General features: G+C 44.2%; 1 protein-coding gene across 4 annotated transcripts in view; it reads right to left on the bottom strand.

The window, feature by feature from the left end:
• Nucleotides 1–15,682, bottom strand: part of flna (filamin A, alpha (actin binding protein 280)) — a 75,029-nt gene that overhangs the window by 29,918 nt on the left and 29,429 nt on the right. For all 4 annotated transcript variants that reach the window (XM_083770218.1, XM_083770220.1, XM_083770219.1 and 1 more), the window contains exons 8-19: nt 15,455–15,617; nt 14,961–15,161; nt 11,466–11,603; nt 10,813–10,939; nt 10,170–10,306; nt 8,771–8,967; nt 7,949–8,062; nt 7,257–7,400; nt 5,852–5,975; nt 3,172–3,332; nt 1,880–1,970; nt 1,451–1,608 (exon numbers count right to left, since the gene is read on the bottom strand). In XM_083770218.1, coding sequence (XP_083626344.1) covers nt 1,451–1,608; nt 1,880–1,970; nt 3,172–3,332; nt 5,852–5,975; nt 7,257–7,400; nt 7,949–8,062; nt 8,771–8,967; nt 10,170–10,306; nt 10,813–10,939; nt 11,466–11,603; nt 14,961–15,161; nt 15,455–15,617 — 1,755 coding nt within the window. The remainder of the gene's footprint in view (nt 1–1,450; nt 1,609–1,879; nt 1,971–3,171; nt 3,333–5,851; nt 5,976–7,256; nt 7,401–7,948; nt 8,063–8,770; nt 8,968–10,169; nt 10,307–10,812; nt 10,940–11,465; nt 11,604–14,960; nt 15,162–15,454; nt 15,618–15,682) is intronic.

The raw sequence follows: 15,682 nt of genomic DNA, 5'->3' as shown, positions 1-15,682 counted from the left end.
GAGTGGGCAAAACCATACCTATATTAGATTGTTATCGCCATTAAACTTCCCCAATTGAGTACTTACACGAAGACAATGATTATTGTATTACAAATTTTACATTTTTAAATATGCAAATGAGGCATTATGTAGGAAAATATGCAAAATAATCAAAAATATGATAAAGCTACTACTGTGGAAGTGTTATCATGTATTAATTTACTTGTATTGATCCTATAAACAATTTAATATAGGGTATAGTTTGTCCACCAATTTTGGAGCTCTGGCTCATGGACTAAAAACCAAAAAGAACTGAACCGGTGGAAAAGGGGTATCTGTGTAACGTCATTAAAGGAGCATTCAGTGATTTGGGCGATTTGGAAAAAAAACCCTGGTCCGCCCCGTAACAAGATGTGCACATGCACGGGGGGGGGGCACGCGACAGGCCAACAGCACACACACCAGCTCCAGCTAATGTCCTGAGAGCCCTCTGGTGAACAAAGAATCCTGTCCTTTGATTTTTTTTATTATTTTTTTTAATCGCCCTTGTTGCCATGCCTTCACCCGTCAGTTTATTGTCCAGGACACAGCCCAGATTATGTAACCTCTTCTTGGCTAGTCCATGTATCGTATCGTCAACCTCAACCGTGCATCATGAAACGCATCGTATCACTTGTTAAAGGAGAATTCCATACTAGAATGCTTTCTTATCTTTCTTACCTTTCTTTGTAGTTGTTACGTCCCCACCAAAGAGGTCCAGGTGTTTTTTTGTGCAAACTCCTTATTGGCCATTTTCCCTACCATAAGACCTCAATGAATTGCATTGCATTGAATGGGAATTGAATGGGGCTATGGGGTGTTATGCTAGTTCGCTTATTTCCATCAAAATAAGTAGTAAACTGTGCCGCTTGGGATATTATTTACATTATGAAGAGAGGATATATACAAAGGAATTATAATTTTTTTTTTTTTTTTTTTTAAGATATTTTTTTGCGGCTTACGCCTTTTATTGATTTTTTTAAGGGACAGAAAGTAGGCTGACAGGAAACGGGAGAGAGATGGGGGGATGACATGCGGTAAAGGCCGTGTCGGGTCCGGGAGTCGAACCCGCGGCACACCGCGACTGGATCACCAGTCCGGTGCCCAGACCGTTACGCTACGGCCTGGGCCAGGAATTATAATTTTGAGCAATGGAAATAAGCGAACTAGCATAACACCCCATAGCCCCATTCAATTCAATGCAATTCATTTAGGGCTTATGGTAGGGGAAATAGCCAATAAGGAGCTTTTGCACAAAATAACACCTGGACCTCTTTGGTGGGGACGAAACAACTACAAAGAAAGGTAAGAAAGCCTTTTAGTATGGAATTCTCCTTTAAAATGCATCGTTCCACCCCCCTAGTGTGTACCCGACTACCCGTCTCACCTGCTGAACAGGCGTGTACTTGACAGTGTGTGTGTGTCGTCTCACCGGCTGAACAGGCGTGTACTTGACAGTGTGTGTGTTGTCGTGGTTGTTGATTATTTCAAAGTCCTTGATGGCCATTCCGCTGAAGTTGCAGTCCAACTTGGCCATGCCGGCTCCCTTCGTGTTGACGGTGAAATGAGTGGGCTTGTTTAGCTCGACGCCTTGGCAGAGACACAAACGAAGAGTTAAAAGGGGGCTGGAGGGTTTAAAGACTTAAAGATTAAAATAGTTCTTTTTTTTGTTGTTGCAGTATTCATTTCTCATACACAGCAACATCCCAAAGTGTTTGTTTAACTCTGGTGAGAGTGCCATGTAAAAAAAGGGCTTTTGCCATCGACTATACGGCACGACAAAAACTATATCTTTATAGTCATTATAGTTGTAGTACTTGGTGTAAATGTGGGCCCTCCACAGAAGGTGTGTTCATCTTACCATTGCGGCTGAGTCCTGGTCCCTCTGCCTTCACTTTGCTGGCATCATGTGCAGGATCCACCTTAATCCTGATCGGAGTCATTGGAATGGCCTGGGTACAAGAAGCACATATTTTCAACACACACACACGCACGCATGCAGACACTAAGGGGCTGTGTCCACAGAAAGCCTTTTATGTGCTGCCATGTCCTTTATGACATGCTAGGAGCATATATACTGTGCTAGTAAGTTAACGTTGTACACATTTTAAATGTACTTTCTTTTTTTTTAGACTGCCAGCAATGAGTAAAACGTTCCCCAAAAAATTAAAGTAGTCTCTGTGATCTGGGGGCCACAATCTGCATTCACAAGATGTTCCTAGAAGCTTTGTCATTGGTCGGAAAAAAGAGAAAATAAAAACCTGCGGAAATGACTAGCCAATCAGGAAGTAGACAGACAAATCGACCAATGACAAAGCTTCTAGGAAAAATCTTTGAATGCAGATTGCGGCCCCTAGATGCGTCACAGAGACTAATTTTTTTTTTGAAGCGTTTTACTAATTAGTCTGAATACCAAAAAACAAATAAATAATTCAAATGTTGACATTATCGCTTATAGCAGCTTTAAGATGCTTTTTAGAAGGTTTGACATTTATGTTGCACAAGTAGCTGAGGGGTTAAGTGATTTCAAATTCTTTATGTATGCAAGTACATAAGGAAATTGACAAAAAAAAAAAAAAAAGATTCCGAATCATACATCTCGTTCAGCGCCCTCAAATATACATCGATACAATCAAATGTGAGACAAGCGCTGCTCATCAATGTCACTTTCCTATGCAGAGGGTTGGAGAGACACTGAAACACTGCAGCGCTCTGGGCATGATATCCAAAGCACTCTACGGCTCAAAACATGACTTTCTGCGGACACGGTCCCTAAACAATACAAAGAATTATACTTTATCAAAGACACTTAACCCATTCTGAACGGGAACCCATTTTGGTGCATCATGTCATGCTTTAGCTAATGAAAAATAGCAGATCTACAAGCTCGTAGCGCGCCACTCGGTGGCGCGCTACGAGCTTGTAGACCTTCGATTTTTCAAAAATAGCAGATCTACAAGCTCGTAGCGCGCCACTCGGTGGCGCGCTACGAGCTTGTAGACCTGCTATTTTTGAAAAATCGAAGAACGACTGACATTTTTTTAGAATCTGATCTCAGGTCAGAATGGGTTAATCTAGACCAGTTGTGTGTCCAGTGGAAACCTCGTATGAATCCGATCTCAGGTCAGAATGGGTTGAAAAACACACGCATACCTTTTCAGCGAACAGGACCATGATGGTGTAGCTGCCCGCGCCAGGGGGGGTGTATTTGACCGTGAAGGTGTCATTGTCGTTTCTGATGATGTCAAACTCGATGTCTGCCTCGGCCGGGCCCACCACTCCGGGGGCACACTTAATTCCTATGCTGATGTCGCCTAAAAGGGCAAGGTTGGAATTTAAGAGAGAAACATTACGTGTTTGTTTGTTTGTTTATGGTTTACAGCAGAGGGGGACGGGGACGGAGCTCTGGTTTACAACACTGCTTTATAGGGGTGGGCGATATGGACAAAAGTTTTATCACGATATTTTTTCAAGCTTATCACGATACACGATATTATCACGATATTTTCGCGCGCGGTTTTTTATGGTTATTTTTCAAGTTACTTAACAGTACAAGGTAACAAAAATTTAAGAAATACCATTTAGACTGTATTTAGACATTTAAATACCATGAGAAACTCCTCATCGGTATGTGCACGAGCACACACACACACACACACACACACACACACACACACACACACCCCACACTATTATAATGTAGCTGTCAGCAGAAACCGCTTGTTGTCATTTTTTTATATTTTATGTCTTGCAAATGTATGCTCTACCATACTATAGCATCACACAAAAGCAACAGAAATAGCAGATCCGCAAGCTCTGCTTATTGTCTCTGTCGGGTGGAAATCCCATATGTCCAAAACTGTTAAGGATTCAAATTCAAAAAGGGCTAAAGTAGCAGATCTACAAGCTCAAATCATGTCACTTCACTCACACATCTCGAGCTTGTGGATCTTCTACTTTTGGTGCTTTTGTGTAACACTGCAATTGTGATGTAAATAGGTTTTCAATGTAATGGGTCCCGGGATGCACAGGTGGTCATTCAAATGAGTCCCAAACAATTGTTATGAGTCCCATTTGGCCTTTAGTGTGGTCAACTTTTTGAGGGCACAAGGCCAAGTGCCAGGGCATGAAGGCCATCAATTAAAACAATGATTTTAAGTCCCCGCTCATCATTATTTTAGCTTAAAAGGTTAAGGATGATTAATTTTTTTTTAATTTAAAGGCTAACATTGGTTCAGAACAGTGCTTCTTAAATAAATAATCACAGCTTTAAATAACAAAATATAAGTAGCTACTGTTGTAAAATATTGTAAACATGTCTGTAACATAGGGTCCCAGTGCAGAGATGAAAATCATAATGAAAAGGCCTGGGACCCTGTCACCCTATAGGCTAATTCATATACATTTAATTTGGGGGTCCTTGAAATTCCTGAAGAAGGTCAGTAGACCGAAAGCTTAAAAAAGCAAAAATAAATTGATTGTGCACAGATCTGAGTGTGCGGAGCTTCCCTTTATTTTTTCTCTTATTCCCTTTGTGGCTCCAGCACCTCTCTAAAGTTTTTTCCAGCGGATGAGCGGTGGTTCCTTTTCTATTGGGGTCCTTGAAATTAAAATGGCTGAGGATCACTGGATTAAACTGAGTTAATTCACAGAAAATACAATGACAGACAGCCTACATTCATTTCTATAGCCCTATGTTTGTTCTGCCTCGTCTGTTTTTGTTCTGATATTGTCACAACTGTGATTGATATGTTCCTTGTTTTTACCTTCTAACTTTGTTTCTTAAGGTGCTTTATAAATAACGTTTAATTTTACTTACATAACTTTTGAATGAGGGCTTGGTTTAGAAAAGATTATTTTGTGCTAAAGTAATACATTGAATAACATGTAGATGTTAAGGCTAAACTGGCTGGACTGAGGACTCTGGAGATAAGTCAAGTGTAAAAAGCATTTTGTACACTTGTCTGCTTATGAACATTTACCACGTTATGTCCGCATTGATACAGAAATTAATGATTATTAAGCGAGCGACGCGTGTACAGTGAGCGGCGCGCGCAGCTGGTGCTTGGCTACTAGCTTGGCTACTTGGCTACTAGCCGTGGCCAGCCTAATGCCAGGGCTCCACCGGGCGCGTTGCGTCTCCGTCGCGTGCGTCAACAAACGAACCGGTTCAATTTTAATGGTGACCCCTTCATTGATTAAAAGGGGAACATTCTGTGACGGTGACGGAGACGCGATGCTGACGCGGCCGGTGGAGCCCCGGTGTTACGGACAATTTACTCTGTGAACTAACGTAGCAGACGATAGCGTGGTAAATGGTGGAGCAGTCCTGCAGTCTATGCTGTTGTTTTGTGAGTTTATATCCATGAAGACGAGTCACGTTGGTCTTAACACACGGGCTCTGTCTGTGTGACAGACGTGGAGTTCTTTTTGGGAACTATAAACACGTCGCCCTTCCTCGACATGTTGAGCTGTGAGCGCAATGCTGTTTCCCTCTGCCTAGAAGAAAGGGGGCGGGGACTTTGGGAGTGCTGAGAACTCAACAGAGTTATAAGCAAACCACGTCGTCCATTGGGGTGCCGTAGCAACGTGTGGTTAGCTTGTAGATCTTTTATTTTTTGAGAACGAAACCGTCGTACTGCAGAAGTAAAAATTACGGCATAGAACTGCATATATAGAGTGCGCATTCACTGTCTGATGCAGCACATTTATCGTGATGGAAACGATAACTCTAAAAAGCCATATCGTGGAGACGTTGTATCGTCCCGACGATAATTATCGCCATATCGTCCACCCCTACTGCTTTATACAGAGAATATAGAAATAAGTATACCTTGACCAGCCTCAGCGCAGTCGACCGTGAAGTATGTCGGCGCGAAGGCCTTCAGGCCCGTCTTGGCCACCCCTGGTCCGGACACCTTCACCTTGTTGGGATGACAGCCGGCTCCGATGGTCATCTGTTTATAAAACAATAGACAGGGTCAGGGTATGATTAATCTGAGTTCCCAGAAGTTTTATTTTTCGCCACTAGGTGGGCGAGAAAGACTTCTGGGGAAAAAAGGACCGTATCCATGTGAGGGAAGTACGTTGCACTCAGAATCTGAGCGGACACTCCCCTTTTCCGGTCTGAAGCACTGTCTGTGCATACCATGAAAATAGTCCGAAGGGAATCCAATTCCAAATTGAATTGTAGCAGGCCACCACCGCTCAAGGAGCAATTGTTTCCCCTTCCGTCTTATTCAGATGTAGCGCCCACTCCATGTGGAACCCGCCCCTGTCTTTTGATTCGCATTTCATTTGAAACGCCACGCCCCCTGCTGCACAGGATCTGAGGCCAATTCTCCTAGACTAGGGTATGATGGAAGTCAAGCAATGTATGGATAGTTTTATCGTCACTTTTAAGAGCCTGCTCAGGGGACTACAGATGAGGTTTAGCTTCTGGCCAACTCTGGCCCATTTACATGGATTTGGAAAAATGAAGTGTTGATTAATGTGCATTGTCAAATGAATCCATTGCAAGTGAATTTAAGTACATTTATAGAGCACGTTTCATATATAGAACAGTAACAAAATGCTTCACAGGTTTAAAAAGCTAAAAGCATCAACAAAGAAAAAAGGGGAAGAAAATTAGTTAAACAAGCACGTGATTACAAAATCCGTCACAAACTCACACGGTGTGTGTGTGTGTGTGTGTGTGTGTTGTGTGTGTGTATTAGTTTATGCAAACTCAGTTCAAGCTATCAACATGAATACAATGGGACACACGCTACAGGTTGTTTTATAACGTTTACTTATGTAGGGAATCTAGGGATATGCTTTTTTTTAACTTGAATGATATAGGCACTATATAATAGATTATACTAACTAGACCTTTATTGTCCTCGTTTGTTTCTCTCCTTCATTTATGACATACTTAACACAGAGGCTACCATTAAAGGATGCCGCTAATGGAAGGAAAAGGCGAATAGTTTACTGGTGGCGGCCACACGTTGGAGGGAGTCCTTGAAAGAGGTGAGGTCATTGACCATATTCACAGTGGCCTTAGTGTGTCGTAAGAACAAAATGACCATGAATATGGTCTCTACTTCTATATTCTATAGTGACTATAAGGATGGACTACGGGTTCGGGTGGAGGAACCATCATGTCAGAAGGCCCAGAGTTCTTAGCTGCATTTGTAATCATGTCCGGATCTTGTGGAGGACAGAGGTCGTGGGCCTCAGTGCGTGTGTAATCTCACCCTGAAAGGGCTGTCGGGGATGTTGACTCCTCCCCAGGAGACCATGACGGTGTGCTTGAGGGGTTTGCGTGGGGTGTAGGTACACGTGTACGTCCCGTTGCCGTTGTCCTTCACCTGGACATCGACTGGCGTTCCCTCACCGTCCTGTAAAGGTACACAGCGGGGGTTTGGGGGGGGGGGGGGGGTGTTAGAATTATCTCAACAGAAGCCGTTGGTGGATACTTGGTGGAGAAATGGAAAGATGAGAACTTGTAAAAAAAGAGAGGATAGTACATCAGGAACTCCTTGGTGATTATTGTTTAGCCCATTTAAGACCAGAGTTAAAAACATTCACTTTGAAAGAATATATATATATATATATATATATATATATTCAAATAGCTAAATTATAACATATTATGTTTAAAACACCAAAAGGGGTTCCCGCCCCAAAATGGTCAACAGCCCAAAAAGGACCCCATCAAGTTCTTTACACCACCCTTAACCATTTAGGGTAAATCTTTACACGGAATGTATATATGGGCACACACACACACACACACACACACACACACACACACACACACACACACACACACACACACACACACACACACACACACACACACACACACACACACACACACACACACACACACACACACACACACACACACACACACACACACACACACACACACACACACACACACCTGAGCCAGAATCTTCAGCGGGGCTTTGCCTCCCTGCTTGGCATCAACGGTGAACTCTGTTGGTTTTCCAACGGCCAGACCGCTGCTCTGCAGGCCTGGGCCATGAGCCTTAACCTGTAACCAACACATCCATATGCAGCTCATCAGAAACACAACAGCGTTATTGAACACAACTTCACACGTGTGATTTTTCACACACACGTTGTCCTACACAAACATTGACAATTAAAGCAATAAGCCACGAGAGGTCTCAGGTTACCGGGTATTTTACAATGGCTGGGAGGTGTAGGCAGACCCGACGCGCAGCGGAGGGTCTTCTACCCTCTCCCAGCCATTGTAAAATGGCTGGGACCAAGTGCAACGAGCGCTCAATGTTAAAGCTCAGCTGCACGGGGGTTTCCTCGTCATGAATCCACGGGTCCGCCTGCAGTCCTTCCTCTTACCACTAGGGCCCAGCGCTTCAACATTGGAGTGCCTAGCTGGCCCCTTGGCTATCACACCTTGTGACCTTATACATTTACAACGGTCACGTGACGGTAACCAGCCAATCAGAATCAAGTATTGGGACTAACCAGTTTTAGAAAGGACAATTTCACGTCATAGTGTCTGAGCAAATAGACAGTGTATATTTTAGGTCGTGATGACGTACGACGACAAGAGCGCATCTCACTTCACACGGGTGTGATTTTTGTAATTAAAAAAAAAAGCTCACGGATTGCATCCCCAATATAATGGAAGATCTTTCCGTTCGAAAGCGCGATAAGCATCTTGTATCCATGTAAGTTGTTCCATCAAATGAGAGCCATCAGCATATATATGTACCTTGTCAGGGAAGAAGTCTTTGCCTGGTGGATTCACTATTTCAGCCATGAAGGGAGAATGCTGGATGTCTTCATTGTTACAGAGCACGTGCACAGCGTACTCCCCAGCCTCGGTGGGCCAGTAGCGCACGTCGCAGGAGCCGTCCCCCTTGTCGTCACACTCTATCTTGGCCTGAGACGGGCCCTCCACAGAGAAACCTGGAGGAGTGCATAAAGAAATCAGTACTCACAACCAGGGCCGGATCTACCACCCGCCGCTATGTGCAGCTGCACAGGGGCATGTGGCAAGGGTCTCCCAGATAGAAATGGCATTAAATTGGGGTCAGTAGCCTCTGCATGTCACACTTGACTTGGTGAGAGATCTGCCTCTGAAAAACTTTTGCAGGTAGAACAGTCAGTGTTTCCCCTAGTCTCTCAAGACAGACTGTTTCCCAAACTGGAAACCTGGGCACTAGGGACATGTGTGTACATGGACAACTGCCCAGTTGTCCTGGTGCCCACATGTCCCGGTGTCAACATGTCCCTAGTGCCCAGATGGTTTTGGTGCCCTGAAAATGCCCAGAAAATCCAAATTCTTTCCGCGCCCTCGCTTCACTCGGGCGCATTTCTGAAATGCATTTTACTGGTAAAAAAAAAAGAAAACCAATGTAATTTATTGCAATGGTTGCCAGTTGTATTCCAGTGAAGTTGTACCATTTGCCTATACCTTATTGTGTTCCATGTGTTCGGGGTTGGTCGTGTCCGCGCTATGGGGGGGGGGGCCATTAAAAATGATCTGCACAGGGGCACTCATGGGGGTTAATCTGGCCCTGCTCACAACAAGGAGACGCACACGCTGCTGTGGTCTGTACAGAATTAGCAGAAAACTAGGCTTGACAAACTCTAAAGTGTGCTGTGCTGATTGCAGGATGGATACAGGTGCTCACTAATTGAGAACACAGCAGTGATAGGCTAAGGTCAATTTGCCCTCTTGCCAGCGAACGGTTCTTAATTGAGGAGGTCAGCATGACCTCAGCTCAGTACTTGAGTATATTTGAGCTGGCCTTTTCCACAGAGGCAAAATAAGCAGCTTGGTCAAGAGGAGGGTGTGGAAAGGAAATTCTAATAATCATACCCTTTCGTAAAATATTACAAATTTACCTATATTGTTAAATCCTGCAGCCTAATTTAACGCCCCGGGATTCGGAACACCACCCCCCCCCCGCCCCCCCCCCCCCACCCCCTCGCATGGATAAAGTCAACTTTATCCACTTTTGGCCCAGAGGAGGAAATGGGCTTTTTGGGTAATCGGGCACAGGGCTCTGGAGCCACTCTGCTACACTAACTCAAAGAGTTTAAAATGGCCATGAAATTGTTGCCTCGTGTGTCCTCACTCGCTCAGGTCTTGTTCGCTCACTTACCCAGTGTGCCCACATCGTCTCCGACAGCCTCCACAACAAAGTCGGCAGACTTTCCAACCACGCCTCCTTCTAGGCCCGGCCCCCAGGCCCGCACCTTCTGCTGTCCAGCCTCGGTACCGATCTTCACCTCAAACGGACTGTTAACAGGGCAGACACAACACATTAGGTTTGTGTGTGTGTACTATCGATTATCGTTTAAAAAAAAAAAACCCATTTTGGGGCGGGAACCCCTTTTGGTGTTTTAACTAAGCATTACGTTATACTTTAGCTGTTGAAAAAATAGCAGATCTACAAGCTCGTAGCGCGCCACCGAGTGGCGCGCTACGAGCTTGTAGTTCTGCCATTTTTGAAAAATCGTGAAAATGCGGCACAAATCTTTGAATATATATTCTTTAAGAAGATTTTTTTATTATTATTTAAATCTCTGGTGTAAATGGGTGAACAGCACAAAAAGGACCCTGCCAAGTTTTACACCACCCTTACCATTTAGATCAATCTTCACACGGAATGTATAATGGTGCATACACGCACTCACCTGAGCCAAAATCCCTGCTTGGCATCAACAGTGAAATGATCACAGATACTTATTCCCAACCCAAAAATCTGCATAGGTTCTGTTGAGCGTGTGTTATGGGAGTTGTACCTGCGGGGGATGTTCTGTCCTCCCCAGGTAATGGTAATGCTGTACGTTCCAGTGGTGGTGGGGTAGTAGTCAAAACTATACACTCCCTCTCCGAGATCTTTCCTCTTGCATGGCTCTTCAAGACCCTCTGCGCGCACACACACACACACACGCAAGCATACACACAATGAGTATGATCCACTAGGACTATATATGAACTCGCAATTTGGTCTCATTTTAAGGAGGTAAGCTAGGAAAGGATGTCTTTTGGGACATGGAAATACATTGTTAATTGGGTCAATTCTTCAAATGTTAAGGGTCAGGTTATTAAACCAATTTTGGGGCGGGAACCCCTTTTGGTGTTTTAAACATTATGTTATATAATTCAGCTATTGAAAAATGGCAGATCTACAAGCTCATAGCGCGCCACCGAGTGGCGCGCTATGAGCTTGTAGGTCTGCTATTTTTGAAAGATCATGAAAATGGAATTCTTTTGTATTTAACTCAAATCCCTGGAACTACACATTTTCAGATGGGGGTCGGCGGCCAATTACATATATTTCTTGGGGTCCTTGATATGAAATATCGAGCACCACTGAAACATGGGCACTTCAGAAAACTGGAGACTTTTTTTGAACTCCCGGGTGATGCTGGGAATTGTAGTGTGGACTCACTGGGGCCCTTGATGGTCACTTTGAGCTCTCCCGTCCCGGCTCCCTTGGTGTAGACCTTAAAGTCCGCGCTCTCCTTCACCCTCAGGCCCTTAGGCTGCAGGCCGCGCCCCTTTGCCTTGCACAGGCTGGGATTACACGCTGTATAGGAGGTTAAAGAGAGAAGGAATATCGATGGAGAGAACATTAAAAAAGGAATGAGGAAGAGAGATCGTTCGGAATATTTTCTGTCCGAGGTCATGATGACCTTATGTCATAACTTGGGTTTCAACAGAGAGAGAGAGAGAGAGAGAGAGATACGGAACGTGATGTGTGGGGGGCAGAGAAAAACAAAACCCAATAAGCTACACATCACAGTGAAGAGTGGAGAGTCCATGCTTTCCAGTTATCTTTTATTTTTTATCTCCACTCTTTCCCCGCCCCATGTCTTATTATCCTCCCGTCTATCTGAATCCAGAGTGTGGACGGACGGGTCTCAAAACACGATAGTGGAGGAAGTGAGTACTTCTCCCCACAGGATACAGGGTGGCCCTCACAGTGCTCGATTAGCCCATTCTGGGCGGGAACCCCCTTTGGGTGTTTTAACTAAGCATTATGTTATACTTTAGCTATTGAAAAATAGCAGATTTACAAGCTCATACGAGCTTGTAGGTCTGCTATTTTTTAAAGAAAATGTGAAAATGGCAGCACAAATCTTTGAATATATATTCCTTCTTATTTCGACGTCAGGCCTAAATTAGCCTGGGGTCCACCTATGCCTTCTATGGCATAGGCAGCTCCCGGCAGGATCCGCCGGCAGAATCTACACGCAGCTGCGCGACATGAGACTAATTAATTAGAGCGACAGAGAGAGAGAGAGACGAGTATGTATGTGTACATGTGTGCGTCAATTTAACAAAGGTGCAGACGATCACAAATCAGCAGAGAGTGATCGACGTTTGCGCTGCTCTATGCCGAATTGAAGTGGACTCTGTCCCAGACTTTTTTTTTTTTTACTCCCTGGAAATAAAAACGTCTGGGTTTCCGAGGCTAGGCCTAAATGGGTTAGAAGGGTATAAAAGTTGGACCAGCTGAGTCATAGTCAGACGGACGGGCCCCTCCGGACCAGCCCAGGAAACCCCACCGGAACAGGAGCGTTACAAACTGAATGAGGACGAAAGGCGACTGTATATCACACTGGGACAAAGCTAGTACTATCTAGGGCATTAAGCAACTAGTCGACCTGTTTACTAGTCAAGTAGTAAATCCACTAGTCGACCTTGCTGGTACTAGTTGACTGGTTGATTTTTTTTCCCCGATTTTGTAGGCCTCAAGATCAGGTAAATTATAGTTATAGTCACCAATGTACAGTTTTTAAATTTACAAATATAAAAAAAAAAAAAAAAAAAAGGGGGGGGGGGGGGTGGGTTTTCTTTTACATAATAGGTGGTTAAACAACTAGTCGACTACTAAACTAGGCAACTAGTCAACTAGTAAAAATGACTAGAAGTGAATGCCCTACCATCACGAAACATTTGCATGGGATAGAAAACCACATGTAATGGCTAAAATAACTTGGTTACCTGGCTTAGTACATCATTTTTTTAATCTGGTGTCCATTACAAAGATGTACTTTCAAAGGCCCAAGCTACTACAACCCTTGTGTATTTTGTCTGTTTACACTGCAGAGCGGTGTCATAATCCATGTTCATAAATCTATAGTTTCAATGCAGTGATAACAATTCATGCATTACTTGGTCAAACAATGATACAGTGGCTCTTACTAATGTCTTAAAATACCAAATTAATCTGCAACACATTATAACAATTGTATCCACATGGATGTGCTAAATGTTGCTGGATATGTTTCACTCAGTCCTGGTTCAGAGTTTTAGATGCAGATTACACACACACACACACACGCACGCACGCACGCACGCATGCACGCACGGAAATTAGTCGCAAGAAAAGACATGGAATTCAGAACAAAGACACTCTCAATATAGGAGACAGTGCACACTTACACCAACACAGACACTTGTACACATACAGTACATGCACTTGGTTCATCCACCTACTGTAGGCAAACACACACACACACACACACACACACACACACACACACACACACACACACACACACACACACAAACACAGAGTGGGTACCCAAGAGAGATCCCAGGAAACAGGAAATGACAGCGGAAGGAAGAAGCTGATCCACAGAGAGGCGAGATACCACCAGGCCTCTATAGTACCAAACAGAAGGAGGAGGGGGGAGGGGGGAGGGGGGGGGGGGAGCAGAGGGATGAGGAACGAGAGACAAGACAGAAAGAGAGAGAGAGAGAGAGAACACGTCCGGTACCGTACAGTAGCAGCAACCCACATGAAAGAAAGTACAGGACAGAGAAGAACGGCAGAGAAAAGAAAGCAAAAAGATTTCCCAAATAATGTCCTGCAGTTAAAGACAAGGTAACATATCATCAGGCCCCACCGACTGAAATAACTGCGCTTATGTAAACCCTTGAGGATTTTATCTAGCATTTATTAATAATTAATATAAATAATAAACTACAATGCCCAATGTCATCTGTAAGCCAGTATTCATTCCGGTTGCTATCGTTTATCGTTTCCCTTACTCTTCCTTTCTGCATTTCTCACAAACTACACCTCCTTATCACTGAATCGATTCACCCGGTCTTCTCCTATACTATACCGACGTCAATTAGCCATTAAAAACATAACAAAATAATTGTGTCAAATTGCTAACCAAACATAACGGTGTGGTTAATAAAGACATGGACCTCTGGAATTTAGTTAATGAATAAATCTTTCCGTCCAGGGACTACATTTTCATCTAGGCATTTCAAATCAATCGTCACTTTATACACTCTTATTATAACATAACCGACAAATAACCACAGTTATAAGAAATAATCCTAACATAACTGCCAATTAATAACCAGTTTCAAGTCCCTGCAACTCGAGTTTCATATTGTCATGAACAGAAACCAGTGGGTTTCTCGAAAAATCTAACGAATCACGATATGGTTTGGAGAATGGTCGGCAGTAAAAAATCAAATATACAGTGAGTCAAAGTGTATATGGGCTAAACATGCCACTGATGCCAGACCACCAGTATAGTCCTTTAACCAATTTTGGTTAAAGGAGCTCTCCCGTCTCCACCGTCTGGTAGTAGCAGAGTCACGTGTGTACCGTCAACATTATTATGTTCTGAAACAAAAGCGCATCCCCGCCGGTTACAAGACTAGGAAATAAAATGAAGGAAACAAGACGTTTAGAGAAGGCTCCAGCATGACGCATCACTTGCAAATGTGCAGGTATGTTGATGTGTTCATCATTTCACCAACATTAGGACAAGTGGCGAAGTAGAAACGTGGAGAGCAGATAGTGCGTTTTGGCAACCAGAAGATAGTCGCGACGTAGGGCAACAAAGAAGTCAGCCCCAACACAATTCCGCTGTGGATTCCTTCAATTCCCCTCCTCTCTCCACTCGCTCACCTTCTCCCACGCTGACGGTGAAGGGGCTCTTGCTGATCTGGCCCCCCGAGAAGGTGACGTAGATGATGTGCTGGCCCTCCTGGGTGGGCGTGTAGGTGCAGCGGTAGCTGCTGTTGCCCTTGTCCTCGATGGCGCACTCCACAGTGTTCTTCTTACCGGCCGGATCCATGATCACCACCTCCACCTCCCCAATGCCAGCACCTGGGGACGGACGGGAGGGAGGGAGGGAGGGAGGGAGGAGGGGAAAGGAAGCCAAGAAGGAAGGGAAAATGTGAGGAAGCAACAAGGAGAGGAAGGCAAAAGGAGCAATGTGGGATAAAGGAATGGGGGGAGAGGAAATAATGAGACAGTAGTTAGAGAGATAGAAGGTAGAAAGAAGAGGAGGAGTTACAAGAGTTGCTCAACAATAATTACATAAATAAACAGCAGTAGTATTCAGTCAAAACCATATCCAGTTGACGGTATCAACAACGTCCCTCTTCCTATAATAGTACCTGCGGTGTAGACGTCAAAGTAGGTGGACTTGTTGGCGATGTTTCCCGAGGCCTCGAGGCCAGGTCCCTGGGCTGTGGCCTTGCTGGAGTCTCCCTGGGACATGCCCACCTCCACCTCGAAGGGACTCTTGTTGATGTGCTGTCCCGCAAACAGCACCGTCACCTGGGGAACGAACCACCACAAGTTAAAACTTTTAAACTTAAATTTAAACAACACATTTTTTATTT

The sequence above is a fragment of the Protomyctophum parallelum genome (assembly GCF_964188405.1).
Source record: "Protomyctophum parallelum genome assembly, chromosome: 7".
NCBI lineage: Eukaryota > Metazoa > Chordata > Actinopteri > Myctophiformes > Myctophidae > Protomyctophum > Protomyctophum parallelum.
Note: the sequence above shows the minus strand (reverse complement) of the source record. Positions and strands in the feature narration are given on the sequence as shown.